Here is a 17,284-nt window from a genome sequence, read left to right as displayed (position 1 = left end):
GTGTTAATAGATAAGAGCTCTGTGGACATCTACAGTTTACTGATGAGATTGCTGCAGTTAGAACACAGTACCATGTAGTAAAAGCTAGATTAGTGAAAATGATACATTAATCTAGCATATGTTTATTGGCCTTGTATTGTTGCAAGTTTTCAGAAACCTATTAAATATAAGCCCACTAAGAGGGTATATAATTAATAAAAGATACTTAGTACCACACAGTTACTCTAGTAGCACAATTAGTTAACAGTTTACACATTAAAAGTACATAAGTTCTGGCAGTAAACTAAAATACAAACAAGCTTTATGTTAAAATGCACATTTATGTTGTAGTTCAGAACTTTATTGTTCGTGAGATCTTAACACTGGATATTTTCAAATACCATCATTAATCCAATATTAAGTGTGGAGAAACATTACTACCACATAAGTAAATGCCAATACATAAAACCCTAACAAATCAAGCATATTTCTTTACAGAATAATTCATAAAGATCTCTCTAACTTTTTAGTTCTAAACAGAATTACGAAAGACTCATCACCCAAAATAATTTGTGCAAACAAACTTAGTTAACTTCAAAAGGGAAGGGGAAAAAAAACCCCACTTCGTTCATAATATGCCCTAGTATTTGAGTATCCACTAGATGTCTAATTCAATCTCTGTAGATTTGGAAAGGAGAAAATTCATAGGCTAGATCTGAGCCAAGAAGGGACTGCTACATGAAATCCAAGTAGTTTTTCATCAGGACATGAAGCTCTTTTAATGACGATATCCTTACCAATCAAAGCACTCGCAGCCTGCAAAATAACCCTCACCACATATTTTAGCCAAAATTTAATACTAAGGATGAAAACTTGTTGGATAAATTCAAATTAAAGTTTTATTTCATATCAGAAGTCGTGAATGTCTGTTGTAGGAAGAACAGATTTCAAGTATCAAAAAGCTGAAGTGACTGCAAAATAAGGTCCATCTCTCTGATCTCAAAATGTTTCCTAAACATTACTCTAGCTTGCCAAAACAAAATGAAATAAAAAAGCCCCAGCTTCTTATTTGAATGTCAGAGAGATAAAATAATGTTTGGGATACGTGGTACTTACTGGAGCTGCAGTATTATCAATATTTATATACTTCTAAAAGTATTTTAAATATTTAAGATTGCAAGACATTCTCAAACATACTAACTGTACAGGAAAATGTTGAAGTATTTAACACTTTACTCAGATGTGATACTGCAAGCAGATGAAAAATACAGATTTTTTTTAAAATTTGTTTTAAAGGATCAACAGGATTTTAATGTAACTACTTCAAACGAAATGTAAAAATGTTCAAATTTTTATTTTATTCTGGTTTTGCAAGCGCTAAATAAATATATATGCAAGGCCAGTGAGAGAAACAGAATTGTATTCTTCCTCTCACTTTAATTCCTAAATATTTCACTAAGCTGACCCACAAAGGGAGGGATCACAGTATTGACTCCAGATACAATGTACAGGAGACTATTACTGCAGGTTTTTTTTATAAAAAGTAGCTCCAATGCATAAAGCAGTAACAGTAATACCAAAGAAATGGTTATGCTCATGTAACCTTAACCTCTTTTGGGTCTGCTTCTCAAACCGAGTTTCCCTTTCTGGTAAATAGATCAGCTGGTAAATACCAAGCGAATGTCACATAATAAATGTATTGAAACTGGGAAAAAGCCAACACCAAAGTGTTGAAGACTCTTTATTTTTGACCTCTCCTGACCCGGAGTGAACTGACATATTTTCATGTTTTTTCAGTACAAAAATAAAGCAGACTTACAAAAACGCCCCAACTCCAAACAAAGCCCCAATCTTGTTAGGATACACGCTTAAAATAAAATTGTACATATTTCACTTCAAACTCATATCCCAGGTGATAGAGCTAATTAGTTTTACATTCTACAAGCAAAATGTTTTTGCTGACTCTTGTTTTTGTCAGAAATTTTATTCCAGGACTGAAAAAATGTTTCTTGATACATTTTTCATGAAAACTGCTACGCCTTCCACAGAAACTTCTGAATTTAAGAAACATGAATTTTCATATGCTTGCTTTTTTTCTCACTCTTGTTACAAATTCAAATCTAGAGCTCAAATTTGATATTCCACTGAAGAAGAAGGAAGAAGGAAGAAAAGGAGCTCACTTGAATGCGGACACAGGTAAAAGGAGACTTAAAGGTAAGTTTCTAATTCATTATTCTTGAAACCTAACACTCGTGCATAAACTTGGCTTACTTATATAACTTACCATTGGTCGAGCATCTTCTCGTTCTAGTATCTTCTGAGTCTGATCTGCTGGGAACTTTAGCACTGTTGTTATAACCTTGGCCATTGTCTAAAAAGATGTATATCATCTATAAGTAATTCCACATGCACGAAAATGCTTTGTAATATTTTAAAATGAATTTCATTTAAGAATACTGTATGCTATTTGTACTAATGTCAATGGAAAACAGTAAAATCAGTAAGGTATAACTATTTGTTTCACACTGTATATGCACAACATATTTTGTGAATTATATGAAAACAACAAAGGGTCACCATTTCACATTATCACAAACTTCAGCTACTGTAATATGATGTGAGCTCTATGGTACCTATGCTCAAACAATAGAGTCCATTAATAAGACAGCATACTGAACAAAGTGCATGCTTAGGAAAAGCTGGCAATCTCCTTTCATGTATCCTGCCAAAAAAGAGACAAATAAAGTTGGACTGGAGGGCAAGACAGTAAAGTCCCCCCACAAAGACATGTACACATCTTGGTCAAGCAGTTCAGAAAGAATGTGACAGATTGCAGGTTACACGTTATGACTGTAATTCCTGATTCTTAAAATTTGTATCAACCCTCCACATTTCTCTTATGTCTCCAGCACTATAACCTAATTGGTGCATTCATTAATGTCTTGATAGTATTCCAGGATCATTTACAAGGCTGCATAAATGGCAATCCATCCTAGATAATTTGCACAGATTCCTTTGAACTTCTTTAAATAAAGAGGAAACATGTCCATAGACATCACCAACTCCACTACTGAATCACCTTTGAGACATGGCATATATATTTGTACTATAAAAGGAGATCCTGCACAGCGGAAGGCCACCAAATGATCTTACAAGAGACAATTAGATAAAAAAATGCCTCTTCTGGTCCAGGGAAATAAAAGCTGAGAGAAAGGTATATCTGTACTCAGGAGATAAATCACAATACAGATCTTTTAACTCCAGGACTGTGTTGAGGGAGAAAAAGCATGTGCTTAAGACTATGTTAAAAAATTTTATCAATTGCACCATCATTGCTCATGGTTTTCCAGTCAGTGTAGCAAGATGAAACCAGTTCTCAAGACACAGTTCCGTAAATTTAAGATTATGGGATACAATCCTGACGAGAGCAGATACTAAGCTCAGTGTCTTCTAGCAACACATCTAATGATTGAAAGAAAACCAGTAGATGAAATTAGCTTGAAACTACTTTTTGAAGCAAAACTGGAGCCTGAAACACAGAAGAGAGACCTAAAGACAATTTTCTTTAGCATTGATGGTAGTTTGTTGCTGTTATTGAAGAAATCAACTGCAAATGCTAGTATAACACTGTTAAAAAGAAAAAAAAAACTGTAACAATTTATACTCCAAAGTTTTGAGGCACGTACAGAAATGTTTTGAAGATCAGTGACAGACAGCCTTGATGAGCAAAAAAGAGGTTTCAGATCAGGTTTTCTTGAATGAAAACTTGCTATGTGCAGCAGCTATATGCAATAGTTGTCCAAAGCTGCTTCAAGACTTGTTTTAAGCTGAAACATTGCTGACATATTTTTTTAGCATTTTCACTTGTCTAAGTCCCTCACAATTCAAAATCATAAAATCTACTACTGTAGGTATTTTCCTTTAACTATTTCATTGTTTAAGTAGGAGAGCTATCCAACAAGCCACAGGCTTGAAGGTAACTAGTGATTCTGGGGTTTTTGGATCAGGGATTTTTATTTTTAATAAAAAAGGAATTAATATCACAATGAAAAATGGGATAAATAGAGAGAGAATGAGGAATCCCATAAGGACAAGATGTTCTGCACAGTCCAAGTTTTATTCTGTACAGAGTACAATGAGAACAAAGCTAATTAACATAGAAACCTACATAAAAACTCTTTGTTTTATAGTAGTCTAAGTTGAAAGCAGGGCAACAGTGGAAGAACTCCAGAGAGGAGGAAAAAAACAAATACAAAAATTCATCCACATAGAATTTATCATCTAAGGAAAATATCTGTGTTATAACATACCTCTTTTGAACCTGGTCAATTTCTAAGCACCGGTACTGTAAGAAGCTAGTAAAATTCCAATTTAGGATTTCACAAGCTTGCAGCATACAACAAGAAGCCTACTGTACAGTTTTTCACTACTTTTAAGAGTAAATTACTATTATCTAAGATACAGAGATGTGGGAGCCCTATAAAACATCTTTAAGCAAAAACTGAAGAGATATTTCATCATCTTCAGAGCTATTAACAAACTATTACTTAATCTGTTACCTGCTATGTTTGCGTCAAGATGACATCAAAAGACCACTTTTGCTAATATGGTGCTGGCACATTAAGACTGACTGACAACAGGACTTTTGCTAATAAAACTGTATCTACCCATAAAGGTTTTTGTTTTCATAGGTACATTGGTGAGAGATGTGAAAGCCTCTTTCCCCTGCCACTCATCTTGGCATGCTGACAAAGTTTTAAGTTATGGATCATCCCTCTTTGGAAAACAAATGTGAAAGTCTATTGAATCCTGTGTCAGTAATAAACACCATGTAACAAATCACAAACACATGGTATTTCACATCTATACAGCAAGGGTGTTAAACTGTACTCTAACCTGAATCACCTGTCACCATATGCAAATTTCCATACCTTTGTCTCACGACCCATCATATATTCAAAGAGCACTTTCCTCAAGTATTCAAACTCCGTAGGCTCCCCAAAAATGGAAACATCAGTATGGTGAAGGTTTCCATCTGTGTAAACAAAAATAAGAGCATATTTATACTGAGAGTCACTCATATGAATCTAAGTTTCACCAATGGCATGAAATAGAACAAGAACAAATGCTGGATTCTGCACCTGGAATGGAGTAACAGCAGCCCTGCTAAAAGGCATTTGGGGCTGCTGGTTGACAGGAAGCTCAGCAGGAGTCAGCAGTGCGTGCCCTGGCAGCTAAGGGGACAAACCACATCCTGGGGTGCATCAAACACAGCATCACCAGCCAGCCAAGACAGGTTGGTTATCCTGCTGTATTTAGTACTGGTGCAGTCTCACCTTCAATACTGCAGGCAATTCTGGGCCCCACCATTTAAAAAGAATTATAAGGTACATGAATGAATCCAGAGGAGGGCACCCCTGCTACTCGATAAGGTGCTGGAAGGCATGTCCTGTGAGAAGTGGCTGAGGATTCTGGGTTTGTCTGGTTTGGAGAGGAGGAAGCTGAGGGGTGACCTTACTGCTCTCTACAGCTTCCTGGGGTACCCAGTACCAGGACACACGGAAATGGCTGAAACCTGCATCGATCAGGGGAAGTTTGCACTTGACATGAGGAAACATTTCTTTACCCAGAGGGTGGTCAAACCCTGGAACAGGCTTCACTAAGAGGTGGTTGATGCCCCATGTTTGTCAGCACTGAAGAGGCATTTGGACAGTGCTCTTTAAAACCATGCTTTAACTTCTGGTCAGCCCTGAAGTGGTCAGGCAGTTTGACTAGATAATTGATGCTGGCCCCTTCCAGCTGAACTATGCTATGCTATGCTTCTTCCTACCTGCTTCTTTCCCAATCAGTACATGTTGAGGAAATCTTTGATGATATTTCTTCCCAGCCCTAGCAGAAGGTATTCAATACCCATAACCACGTCCCATCCTTGGCTCTGTCACCTTGTGGGAAGGAGACATGGACCTTTGTGAGGGGGAGGGGTGAAAATGAGAGTTGTGCATCATCCTGAGATAATTTGACCATCTGCACAAATTTGCAAAGAATAAGTGTGATATATGGGTTCTGAAAGTCTCCTGAGTTCATCCAGCTGAGATGGGTTTCCACAGGATGGCAAAACTCCACATCTCTGATACTAGTGAGGTTCAGTTCTTGAGCCCTCAGTCTCATGCAGGACGTGTTCCTCAACTAAACAGTTGAAAATCTTTTGGAGGTAAGGAATACCTCTTCATCTCCCTGTGGATTTTTCTATCTCATGTTAAAACAACAGAGCCTGAGAGGAACAGTACACCACCAGAGAGAAGGTCCATTTGCCCACACTCTGTCTCCAAAGGGGCCAATAACCAATGTCCAAAGGAGAGCACATGAGCAGTTCAAGTCTACCTCTGTCAGGGTCCTGGGGGTGCTCACAGGCCTCAGTGGCTGGGATCGGCCTCCCCTGGGACCCCCACCCCCACTGGCTACTGCCAAGGGCCCAGGGGATGCATCCCAGCTCAGCATGGGGCCTTCGGTTCCTGCCTGAGCCATGCTGTACATGTGCCCATCTCTGTCCCTGTCACCTGGATGGGCCTGGGACCTGCATGGCAGAGAGTTTAAGAACTCTGATATATAGAGCTGTTTTAACTGTATGGCAAAAAACCCAAACAACAAACAAAATGCTCTGTGATTTGCTCATCTGAAATCACACACTAACAGACAAGACAAAGCAAGGATGTCACAAAATGAGTGTCTTAAGGACACTGACATTTTAATTACATTGTCTAGAACAAAGTATATCTTTCAAACAAATGAAAAATTTATTTCTGATGAAAACTGTGTACTTACCTCTGTACGGCGTTCCAACTGGTGTGACGTACATATTCTTCTCATAATTTTTCAGCCGGTCTTCCAGTACATGAATCTAAATAGAGAACAGTCAAAATCATAAATGGTGTTCATAAGCAGCTAAAATAAGCATCACTGAAATAGCTTTTGCTAAACATCATCTCCTATGAAACAAAATACATTTGCTTTTTAAGGAAGGAAAACATTAAAAACTGTATTATTAAAACTATCAAAAAACTTCTTAAGGAAATGTGTGTACAGGTGTACATACACATAAAAATATCCACATTTTTATTTTATATATATAAATATATAAAAGCATACATAAAAAAGCACATGACAAAAATTGTCATCAAAAAGTTTTAGTTATGAAAAAAAAAGTCCAGAATTTCATGGTGTGCACTGTTACCTTTATCACGGTGCAATTGCTTTGCTAACCAGTATCACAATCATGTGGTATTTTCATTCTCAGTGGATACAGGAGTACTTTGGAAAGTACACATATCTGAGAGCAAGTATGAGTGAAAACTATTTTAATTGCCTATTATTTTCATAGTACCTTGTGTGGAGATGTGCCACATCATCACTTGAAAAGAACAAACCTTTTAATACTGAAGACAAAGAGTATCAAACAAGAACACTTTTTATTCGTTCAACATCATCCTTACCTGCTCTTTCAATTCCTGCTCTTTCAGTTTTGAATCATTGACTAACGTTGTTTTCTGTGCAAGCTGTGCCTGAAAGAACAGTCACATATGGAAATCATCAAGGAACTGCTGAAAATACATCAAAAGTACCTCTGCCAAAAATTTCTTTCTCCTTTTAACACACAAAAAGTTATAAACATCATTTCAGCTTTCAAACTGCTCTGAAACAGAAATATTAGAGTGCAAAATAAGTAACATATAAGACTTACCTTTAGTTCTGTTAGTGTGACCTAGACAAACAACAAAAATTCAGATTAAAATGCATGAAAAATACTGAGTATATCAAGCATTGAAGAAAAAAATATCAATCATCTAGTTCTGATACAGTGTGTTAACTAAGGATGATAAAAATTGAAATTATCAAATACTCATGTACTTATAAAAATAACTAGTCTCATAGCGTTCAACTTATTTGTATTGTCAGTACATAAAGCTTATATTTAAATTACCTCATTTGACTCTGTAAGACAATTATCACAAATATAACGTCAAGAATCCAGTGTTTCAAATCTTTACAAAATACATATTGGAGATGAATAATAACTGAATGAGTATGAAGTATATTCCAGGATACCCTAACTACTATTAATACTATTTGTAATGTTGTATCTTTTACCTTAATTCTTCAAGTCACATTTGGAAAAGGGAACGTTTACCTGAAAATAGCTTCAGTTAAGAGCTTCATGAGCTCTACATCTTGCAAAGATGTTTATGAAGTACAGAAAAAATTCTAAGCTGATATTTCTATCTTTCAATGTTCCAACTCTAAGGAAAGTAATGCTTTAGTAGTCATGGGTGTAAATCAAGGTCGTAAATGCATTTCAACATCAAATCATTTATGTCTGATTTTTTTTCCTAAGGTAACCTAAACCTGAACAGAGAAGTAGTACTTTTTTTTTTTTCTTCCCAAGCCTCTTTGGAATTGTGTTGAAAAGGAGAGCTATTCCCTATCTCTGTAGGGTGATAAAACCTGTGGGTTTTCCTACACTACACAAACAGAAAGTAGGGGAAAATCAATCCTCAAACCTGTAAGTGCAATTCTTTCTTCTGAAGAGCTCAGTCATCTCATCAGACATTTATTTTCTCATATAGAGAGACAGTTTCTGATATTTTTACATCCAAATGATAACACTTAAGGTTGTTAGTATTTGTCAATTGTTTATCACAGTCAGACAAATATTGTTCAAATATCTATCTTCGTGTCAAAGTGAATATGTTATGTGTGATGTTTGGCCTAGGCTGACAACAAGCAGCACAGGAAGTTTTTTAAGACAAACTTCTGTGATTTGGGAGTCTCCAACTTTAGACAACAAATGCATCAGCTGCAGCTGCTTCCAGTCAACAGAAGACTTCTGAGCATTTTTACTACTAGTGCTGAAGGGAAAAAACCCTCAACATAAAAGAGAAAAATGTTACAGAGCAACAAAATAAAAAAGAAATAAGATAAGACAAAAAATATCATGGCAAATATAAGATGATAGAATTCATTTGAATGCACCGTAAAATCCAGACGTGGATTTGGACATGGATCTGCTCTGGTATGTTGCCAAGGTCGACAGACCCTGTCCAATTTTCTTATTTAGGTCTGTAATGCTGCATATATATTTGCATATAATGCTGCTATGCTATTTGTTGCAAATATCTGCTATTGCACCAGGTAACAGTAAAACTAGTTTCCTGCAGACATACCAAGGACAGGCAATGGACAAATTAAGACAGGTAAGAATTAAAAACAACAGCTCTTAATTTCTAAGGAGAACAAAAGAAAACTACCTCTTGATCCCAGAACAGACTATGTCAAAGAGTAGGAACCCTATCCTGAAATACTGATAAAAGAGGAACTGAAAGCCCAATTATATCATTCTAAATATCTGAGCTTTGACTGGACCAGAAGATGTACCAGGACCTATGTGCACATTCAATAGCATAATCTATTAGAATAGTTATGTTGTTTTGAAATGAAATCACCATTGTGAATAGTATCAAATAAGATATTTACATTCAATTAAATCAGCTACGCAAAAGACAGCTTGTAAACAATTTGCTAAGTTTAGTTGGAATTCTCAAAACTACTCAAGAAAGTTTGATGCCTATATTCGAGAGAAATCAGATAATGAACTGCCTTACACTCTCTAAAAAAAAAAAAAAATCACATTCTTATTCTGCAAGCACTTTGAACCTGGGTGCTTTAACTGTACCTATGTACATACACTACCACACAAGCTGATCTTCCCCCCCCCTCAAATGAGACATCATTTATACTTTAAAACTAAGCTGTTCACCAGCAATGAAGTTCTCTGAACTGGCTTATACCTGCCACAGATGGAATAACTCCTCTGAGTTTCTCCAAAGTCTGCCATGGAAACTCCAAGGAGTGGAGAACTGTGGACAAGATTCCAAACACGGGCAAAATTAACTGTTTATTTTGTTTAATGTAATCAATATTTGCAATATTCAAATATTTTACAGCTCTACGCTACCTTTGCAAAATCTGTCTGATGCATTTCTGGGAAGAATTGAGGAATCAAAGAATCACAGAATGTTAACAGATTGGAATGGACCTTAAAAATCCTGTAGTCTCGACCCCCTCGCCATGGGCAGGGACACCTCCCACTAGACCAGGTTGCTCAAGGCCTTATCCAACCTGGCTTTGAACACCTCCAGGGATGGGGCAACCACAATCTCCCTGTGCAATCTGGTCCATTGTCTCACCACCCTCACAGTAAAAAATTTCTTCCTAATATCTAATCTAAATTTGCCCTATTTCAGTTTGTACCCATTACTCCTTGTCCTATCACTACAGTTCCTGACAAAGAGTCCCTCTCTGGCTTCCCTGTGGGCCCCCTTCAGATACTGGAAGGTTGCTATGAGGTCTTCATGCAACCTTCTCTTCAAGCTCAACAGCCCTGACTTTCTCAGCCTGTCTTCATAGGGGGGAAGCTCCAGTCCTCTTGTCAACTTTGTGGCCCCGCTCTGGACTTGCTCAAACAATTCCATATCCTTCCTAGGTTCAGGACTAGAACGCAGTACTCAGGCTGGAGTCTCACGTGAGCAGAGTAGAGGGGTAAGAATCATCTCCTTTGACCTGCTGGCCACGTTCCTTTTGATGCAGTCCAGGATTCCATTGGCTTTCTGGGCTGTGAGGGCACACCGCTGGCTCACGTTCAGTTTTTCATCACCCATCACCCCAAGTCCTTCTCTGCAGGGCTGCTCTCAACTCTCTGCCCAATCTGTAAATGTGCTTGGGGTTGCCACAACCCAGGTGTAGGACCTTGCACTTTGCTCTGCTGAACTTCGTGAGGTTTTGATCAGCCCACCTCTCAAGCCTATCAAGGTCCCTCTGGATGGCATCCCTTCCCTCCAGTGCGTCAACTGCACCACACATCTTGGTGTTGTCGGCAAATTTACTGAGGGAGCACCCGATCCCACTGTCGATGTCACTGACAAGGATGTTGAGCAGTACTGGCCTCAACAGTGACCCCTGTGGGACACCACTCGTCACTGGTTTCCACGTGGACAATGAGCCATTGACCACAACTATTTGCATGCAGCCATCCAGCCACAGTTCTTTGTCCACTGAGTGGTCCATCCATCAAATCTATGTCTCTCCAATTTGGAGATAAGGATGTTGTGCAAGACAATGTCAAACACTTTGCATAAGTCCAGGTAGATGATGTCAGTTGTTTTGCCCCTATCCACCAACGCTGTAGCCCTGTCATAGCTCACCAGATTTGTCAGGCATGATTTCCCTTTTATAAAGCCATGTTGGTTGTTACCAGTCACCTCTTTGTTTCCATGTGCCTTAGCACAGTTCCAAGGAGAATCTGTTCCATGATCCTGCCTGAGACAGAGGTGAGACGGACTGGTCCGTAGTTCCCCAGGTCTGCTTTCTCCTTTTTCCAGTCATCAGGGACTTTACCTGACTGCCCTGATTTTCCAAAAATTACTAATGGCTTAGCAAGTTCATCTGCCAGCTCCCTCAGGACCTGTGGATTAATCTCATCATGTCCCGTGGAACCCATTCAGGTTCCTTGGATGGCCTTGAACGTGATCCACTCCTACAGTGGGTCTTCATTCTCCTCGTCCCTGCATCTGCCTTTCATGACTTGGATAGTGTGGCAGGAGCACTTGCCATGAAGACTGAGGCATAGAAGTCATTGATAACCTCAGCCTTCTCCATACTCAGGGTAGTCAGGTCTCCTGTCTGTGGAGGAGCAAGGATCAGAATGGGAACAGTTTCAGGAATGGAAAAAGATATACAGTGATTGAAAGGACTTTATTATATGGACTTTGCAGTTCTTATGTGTTTACAAATATGTACATTGTATGATTTTCCCTACAGTTGTAACTGCCCAGGCATGTCCAGACATGCCTCGTCATGCCTGCTCCCTGCTTCCCCCTCTGATTGGCTGAGAAAGCCACAGAGAGGAGAGAGCTACCATTCGTCTTTTCCTTCCCCGGTTCCTCCCCAGTTCCTCCCTCTTCGCCTGAGTCCCTATCCCTATTCGTTTCCCTGGTTGTCTGTCTCATGCTCCACCCCATTTTCTGGTGCATTCCATACCAGAGCTCATAAAACCCTTGTGCACCCCCATTAAAGTAGCATTGCATTGGAACCTCAAACCTCGTCGGACTCCTTTGTGCAGTGCTGCGATCCTTCTCCCCTCCCCCACGGACCGTAGCACCAGTCTCCTTCCAGAGAGGGCCCACATTATCCCTAGCCTTTCTTTCACTTGCAACATACCTATAGAAGCCCTTCCTGTTATCCGTAATATCCTTGGCCAGACACAATTCTAATTGGGCCTTGGCTTCCCTAAACTTGTCCCTAGCTTCCTGCACAATTTCCCTGTATTCCTCCCAGGCCACCTGCCCTTGTTTCCACTTCCTGAAAGCTTATTTTTTCACTCTGAGTTTGCTCAGCAGCTCCTTATCCATCTGTGGAGGCTTCATGGCATTTTTGCCCAATTTCCTCCTTGTTGGGATGCATTGCTTCTGAGCCGAATATATGAACACACAAAATATCATTCCTGGTATATAGATTTGATACAACTTTCATGTCTTATCAGTGAATATGTAATTCTGAAGATGCATGTGTAATACGATACTAAGTGACCGCCTGTATTTATAGCAGACTTCCATAACTAGTGAAACAGTTAACAATGTAGTTCTAAAGATACTCTTCAGACTTTTCATAATCATGTTTTAGGATTTAGGAGTCCCTTAAGGAATCTTTCTCTAGATAATAGGATTATGTAAAATTATCAGTAGGTGGACAAGGGTTAATTAAGAATAAAAGGCAGTCTTAAACAAATGTTTCGGCTTTTCCTGTTAAGAAAACAACACATATCATGGAATAGTTAAGAAAAGTAATATAAAGGGTGTTTTAAGCAAGGCCAAGGCAGAAGGGACAAACATTAGGACAGTGAGGTAATTTGTACATTAAGTTTCTAATGTCAAATATATAAACTTACTCTCCCCAGAGCTGCCTGTTGTCAAAATGAAAAATTTAAAAGTAAGGTCAATATGAATTCTCATCAATGACTCAACAACTCATATACTTTTCCTCTCCTCAGTGTAATAATAACTACTAATATTTTAATCAAAGAATTCCTCAAATTAAAATGTGGTCTCAGAAAGACAAAAGCATGAAATCAGCCTTCTTTCAATGAAGGTCATTCTGTCTATAATTGATATATTCAAGGCACTATTTCAGAAATGTGATTTTTAAAAATATCACACTAAAAATGACTTAATGCCATTTCCTTTCCTTCTAAAAGGCTTTCAGTAAAATCAGCTAAAAGAAATGTAGAGGGCAAAAAACCCCACCTTAATAACAGTAAAACTGGACCAGTAAAAAAGGTAGGTATCAAATGCTTCAGCTTCTAAAGAAGTTCAATTTGTATGTGAAAGTGAAGGACAGATATCTAAACAAAATTCAAGTAGGAATAAACGACAGAATTTCATGAAGACCAAGAATTTCACACCTAAAATTATAAAAACAAATGATAGTGCCAGCTCACTTTTTCATTGTTCCAACGTTCCTCTTTCGCAATCCTTTGTCTGCATTCCTTTTGCAAGTCTTCTAGCTGTGCCTGTAACTCATGAACTTTTGCTGTCATCTCTTCTTCACGCGACTTCAAAATATAGGGGGAAAAAACTTACTTATACAATTACCCAACTTATCAATGAAAACCTTAAGTACAGTGGACATAAATCAATCAACAGAAGTTATGCTATACACAGAAAGAATATGCTTGAAATCTGGTATAAAAGCTACATACACAAGAGGACTACAGAATAGAACGAGAAACAAACAGGGGTGCTCAACAATAAAGATTACATAGTTAAGATTACAGTTAGCTTTTTTAAAAATTACAAAAAAATCCTATTTCTCTTGGGCACTAAAACAGCATTTGAGTATAATCCAGTGTGTGAAGGTCCAGTGTGTGACCTTCACGGAGGGGTCAGACAATGATAGGTAGTCAATTCCTATACTGTGGAAATGACAAGGACTTAAATCCTTTCCTCAATCACTCTCACAAAGATGGTACTAAAGCAGTTTTAAGCACATTTTCAGAAACAATGACCAATGATTTCCCCATTCACAAGGGTCTAAAAGGCCCTAATGCAGTGTGGGGGAAAGAAGCAAGAACGGTAGGAAGGAAATGAACTTCTCTTGTAAAGGACAAAAGTATGATGACCTAAATCCTAGCAAATTAATCTACCCATATGACACTCTGCAAAAACAAGTACTTTTTAAAATTGTGTCCCCTCTGGCCTTTCTGTGAGATCACATGTTAGGGACATCATAAAACAGCACTCCAATTCCAAGTGTATGTCTCTACTGCCAATGAAACTAAAACTCTAGTTTCACTCATGCTAATCACACAGGGCAGTCAGCTGACTGCTCTGCTACTCAGTAGTACTTCCAATAAAATTAGTACAATTAATCAACTGAAAACAAGCAAAGAACAGCTGATGGAAATTTTGTTCTGTTAAAAAATCTCAGAAGTACGAATTATAAGGATACAGTATATTCACTAGAAAAGCAAGTGTAGAACTAGAAAACTGATCCAGGTTAGATTTAGGGTATGTCATTACTAAAAAAATAATTATTTCCCTGCAAGGCCAATTTTTAATGTTCTTTGCACCTGATATAAGAATGAAACACCCTCCCCCTGCAGCCCTTCAGTCCAAAAAGCATCATCAAAAAGAAAAAAAGCAAATCTGCCCTTAGTGAATGAGAAGTCGTAGTATCTGAGCAATTCGTAAAAACTGCTGTAAAGCCTAAAAGTTTTAAGAATATCAATCTTCAAGAAAAATCTTGCTCAAACATTATGACCTCCAAACAGTGTTAACTTCTTTTCATTAACAAAATTTTTCTATGCCCTCAGAAGTGTATCAACAATTATCGTTTCTAAGATTGGGTTTTTTTATAGTTTTTATACTCCTTTAGTTAAAAATCCTCAATACCTGGCATATTCACTGATGGTGGTGGTTGTTGTTTTGGCTTTTGGGGATTTTTTGATGTTTTTGTCCATCAAGAATCTAAAATCCTACTTCTACACTACTGTTTAATTAAATAAATCACAACTGTATGCACATCATTCTTAGTTATTAAAGGCAGTTAAAAGGCTGAAAAGAAATTCAACCCAAAATTATGAATGACACTTGCGTAAAAGGGACAATTTAATTTGTAATTTGAAATAATTAGAGAAGAAGTGGGGTTCCAACATGCTCTTGATCTGTATTTACAGCAATAACTTATTGTTCTATACAGTACCTGGCATACTCTGAAAACAAACTGCATGTCATTGGGATTTAATTACAGTTATAGACTAAGACTTCGACAAAGTTATGCTTTCCCAAATCTTAACCCCAAAGCCTATCCTGTACTCATATGGAAGGCATTACGACAAATTAAAGGACATATACCTGAAGTTAGGTAATTTATTTTTAGCTCATAGATAGGCTTAAAATGGGCTAGCTGGAACACAACATTCATTTTTTCTCTAATTGTATACCCTAGCTGAAAAAAAAATACTTAGGCCCCAAATTACAGGCTATGCTGATTTACAAATCCTTTAATTAGGGAGACTTCTATGAAAACTTATGTGATAAAAGTTTTCATGAAAGATAAGAAAATACAACATAAAGCAAAAGTGGAGCACTTCACAAGTAAATCATGTGAAATTTAACAAACTCAATGATTCCTGCTTGTCTTTAAGGATACATACTCGAATCAAGTTAGACTAATTTTTAGCATCATCAACCATGTTTAAAATGCAACAGAGAGCTACAAAGTTATATGAGCAAGATTAATTTTTGCAATTGGCTTTATTTTTGCTTCATCTTCTTACCACCATCTTCTCTGCATAAATGTCATGATGCGAAATTTTTCAAACCTGTCATGAGCTAAGTCAAGTATAAGTGGGGTAATAACTGGTAACTCTAGGCTAAATCTGCTGATGCATATGCTCCTATTTCTACCAGAGATCTCAATGAACATGACATACCTTCAATTTAACATAAGTATTTCTGAATTTTTGAGATGCTTGCAACACTTCTTCGGGAAAAAAAAGGTGAAAAAAATAATAGAAACAAAACACTCATATACCTATAAAAGAAAAATGTAGTCTGAAATTTAAAATATCAAACTACAGTTTATTGCAGTTCCAGGCAACTGCCATTGCCATCATCAATGAGATGCAAAAAATGACAGTGTTCATGTCCTCCAATTACACAGAAGTCAAATCAGCCTAAACATTCAAGATCACACAACGACTACAGCATGAGTGTTTCTGACCTACGTATGGACTGCAAGTATCAGCAAACAGAGGAATTACACCTGCGCAACTTCAAATCACATACCTATTTGGGGATATAAATTGAGGACCTGAATGGCAACACACTGTACACTGAGGTAAGAGAAATCTAAATCCTCCAAAAATGCAAAATTTAGACCTATGTTTCAAAAAAACTTGATTCTTTTATATCATGCAATTTTTCTAAGCTACGAAAGAAAAGAAAGGGACTCTAAATTTAAAACCCTTCTAACTCCATTCAATCTGCTGGAAGTTGAAAAATCAAAGTGGAACACACCAACCTGCTTACATGTTGAAATTCTTAATATGGAATACTCAGTCATGTCCAGTTAAAAGAATTTTGGACTGGTAACTCAGCATAAACAAACAGATGTTCACTTACATTTACTGCTGTAGGCTCTGTTAATGGGACATTCTCTTTTATTATATCATTTGTGCAAACAGGACTAAGATTAACAAAGCTAAAGCCTGCATGCCAATATGAAGTACAGTCTACCACTGAAAGCCATTTAAACTTATGGTGCCATACATGCGGGACCGGGTCAATTAACTTGGCTAAAACAGCAGCCATCTTTGGTAGAGTATCCTTAGATGGAAATTGGCTGCTAACTTCTGGCCGAAATGCTACTAGGGCTAAACTATGTCTATCTGCAAATAGCATGCAAACAAACTGTTCAACACAAGTAAAAAAAGAAATTTTTACTAACATAAGAACTATGCAAACAGACTGTACCCAGCATAGAACAGAACTTTAAGGGCTATGTTGCCAATCTTCAAACAGCATCAGAAAAAGGAGATAGAGAGTGAGACTGTATTTAAATCCTTACAAAAAAACAATACATCACTGCCACAACTCTAGTAAAGAGTCACTCACTTTCCTCATTCCAGTCTGGTACACAAATTGCTCAAGGACATAAGGACCTAATTGTATAGCTGTTATTCAACGATTAAGCT

General features: G+C 37.6%; 1 protein-coding gene across 12 annotated transcripts in view; it reads right to left on the bottom strand.

Annotated features, from left to right (window-relative positions):
- Window positions 1–17,284, bottom strand: part of GOLGA4 (golgin A4) — a 73,327-nt gene that overhangs the window by 2,889 nt on the left and 53,154 nt on the right. For 10 of the 12 annotated variants that reach the window (XM_051798667.1, XM_051798676.1, XM_051798670.1 and 7 more), the window contains 7 exons: window positions 13,526–13,639; window positions 9,822–9,890; window positions 7,718–7,738; window positions 7,470–7,538; window positions 6,802–6,877; window positions 4,911–5,014; window positions 2,264–2,350 (listed from right to left, as the gene is read on the bottom strand). In XM_051798667.1, the coding sequence (XP_051654627.1) occupies window positions 2,264–2,350; window positions 4,911–5,014; window positions 6,802–6,877; window positions 7,470–7,538; window positions 7,718–7,738; window positions 9,822–9,890; window positions 13,526–13,639 (540 nt within the window). The remainder of the gene's footprint in view (window positions 1–2,263; window positions 2,351–4,910; window positions 5,015–6,801; window positions 6,878–7,469; window positions 7,539–7,717; window positions 7,739–9,821; window positions 9,891–13,525; window positions 13,640–17,284) is intronic. The other 2 variants (XM_051798671.1, XM_051798675.1) reach the window with 2 other exon arrangements.

Source organism: Manacus candei, unplaced genomic scaffold (assembly GCF_025592945.1).
Source record: "Manacus candei isolate 608988 ecotype Guabito, Panama unplaced genomic scaffold, ASM2559294v1 h1tg000049l, whole genome shotgun sequence".
Lineage (NCBI taxonomy): Eukaryota > Metazoa > Chordata > Aves > Passeriformes > Pipridae > Manacus > Manacus candei.
Note: the sequence above shows the minus strand (reverse complement) of the source record. Positions and strands in the feature narration are given on the sequence as shown.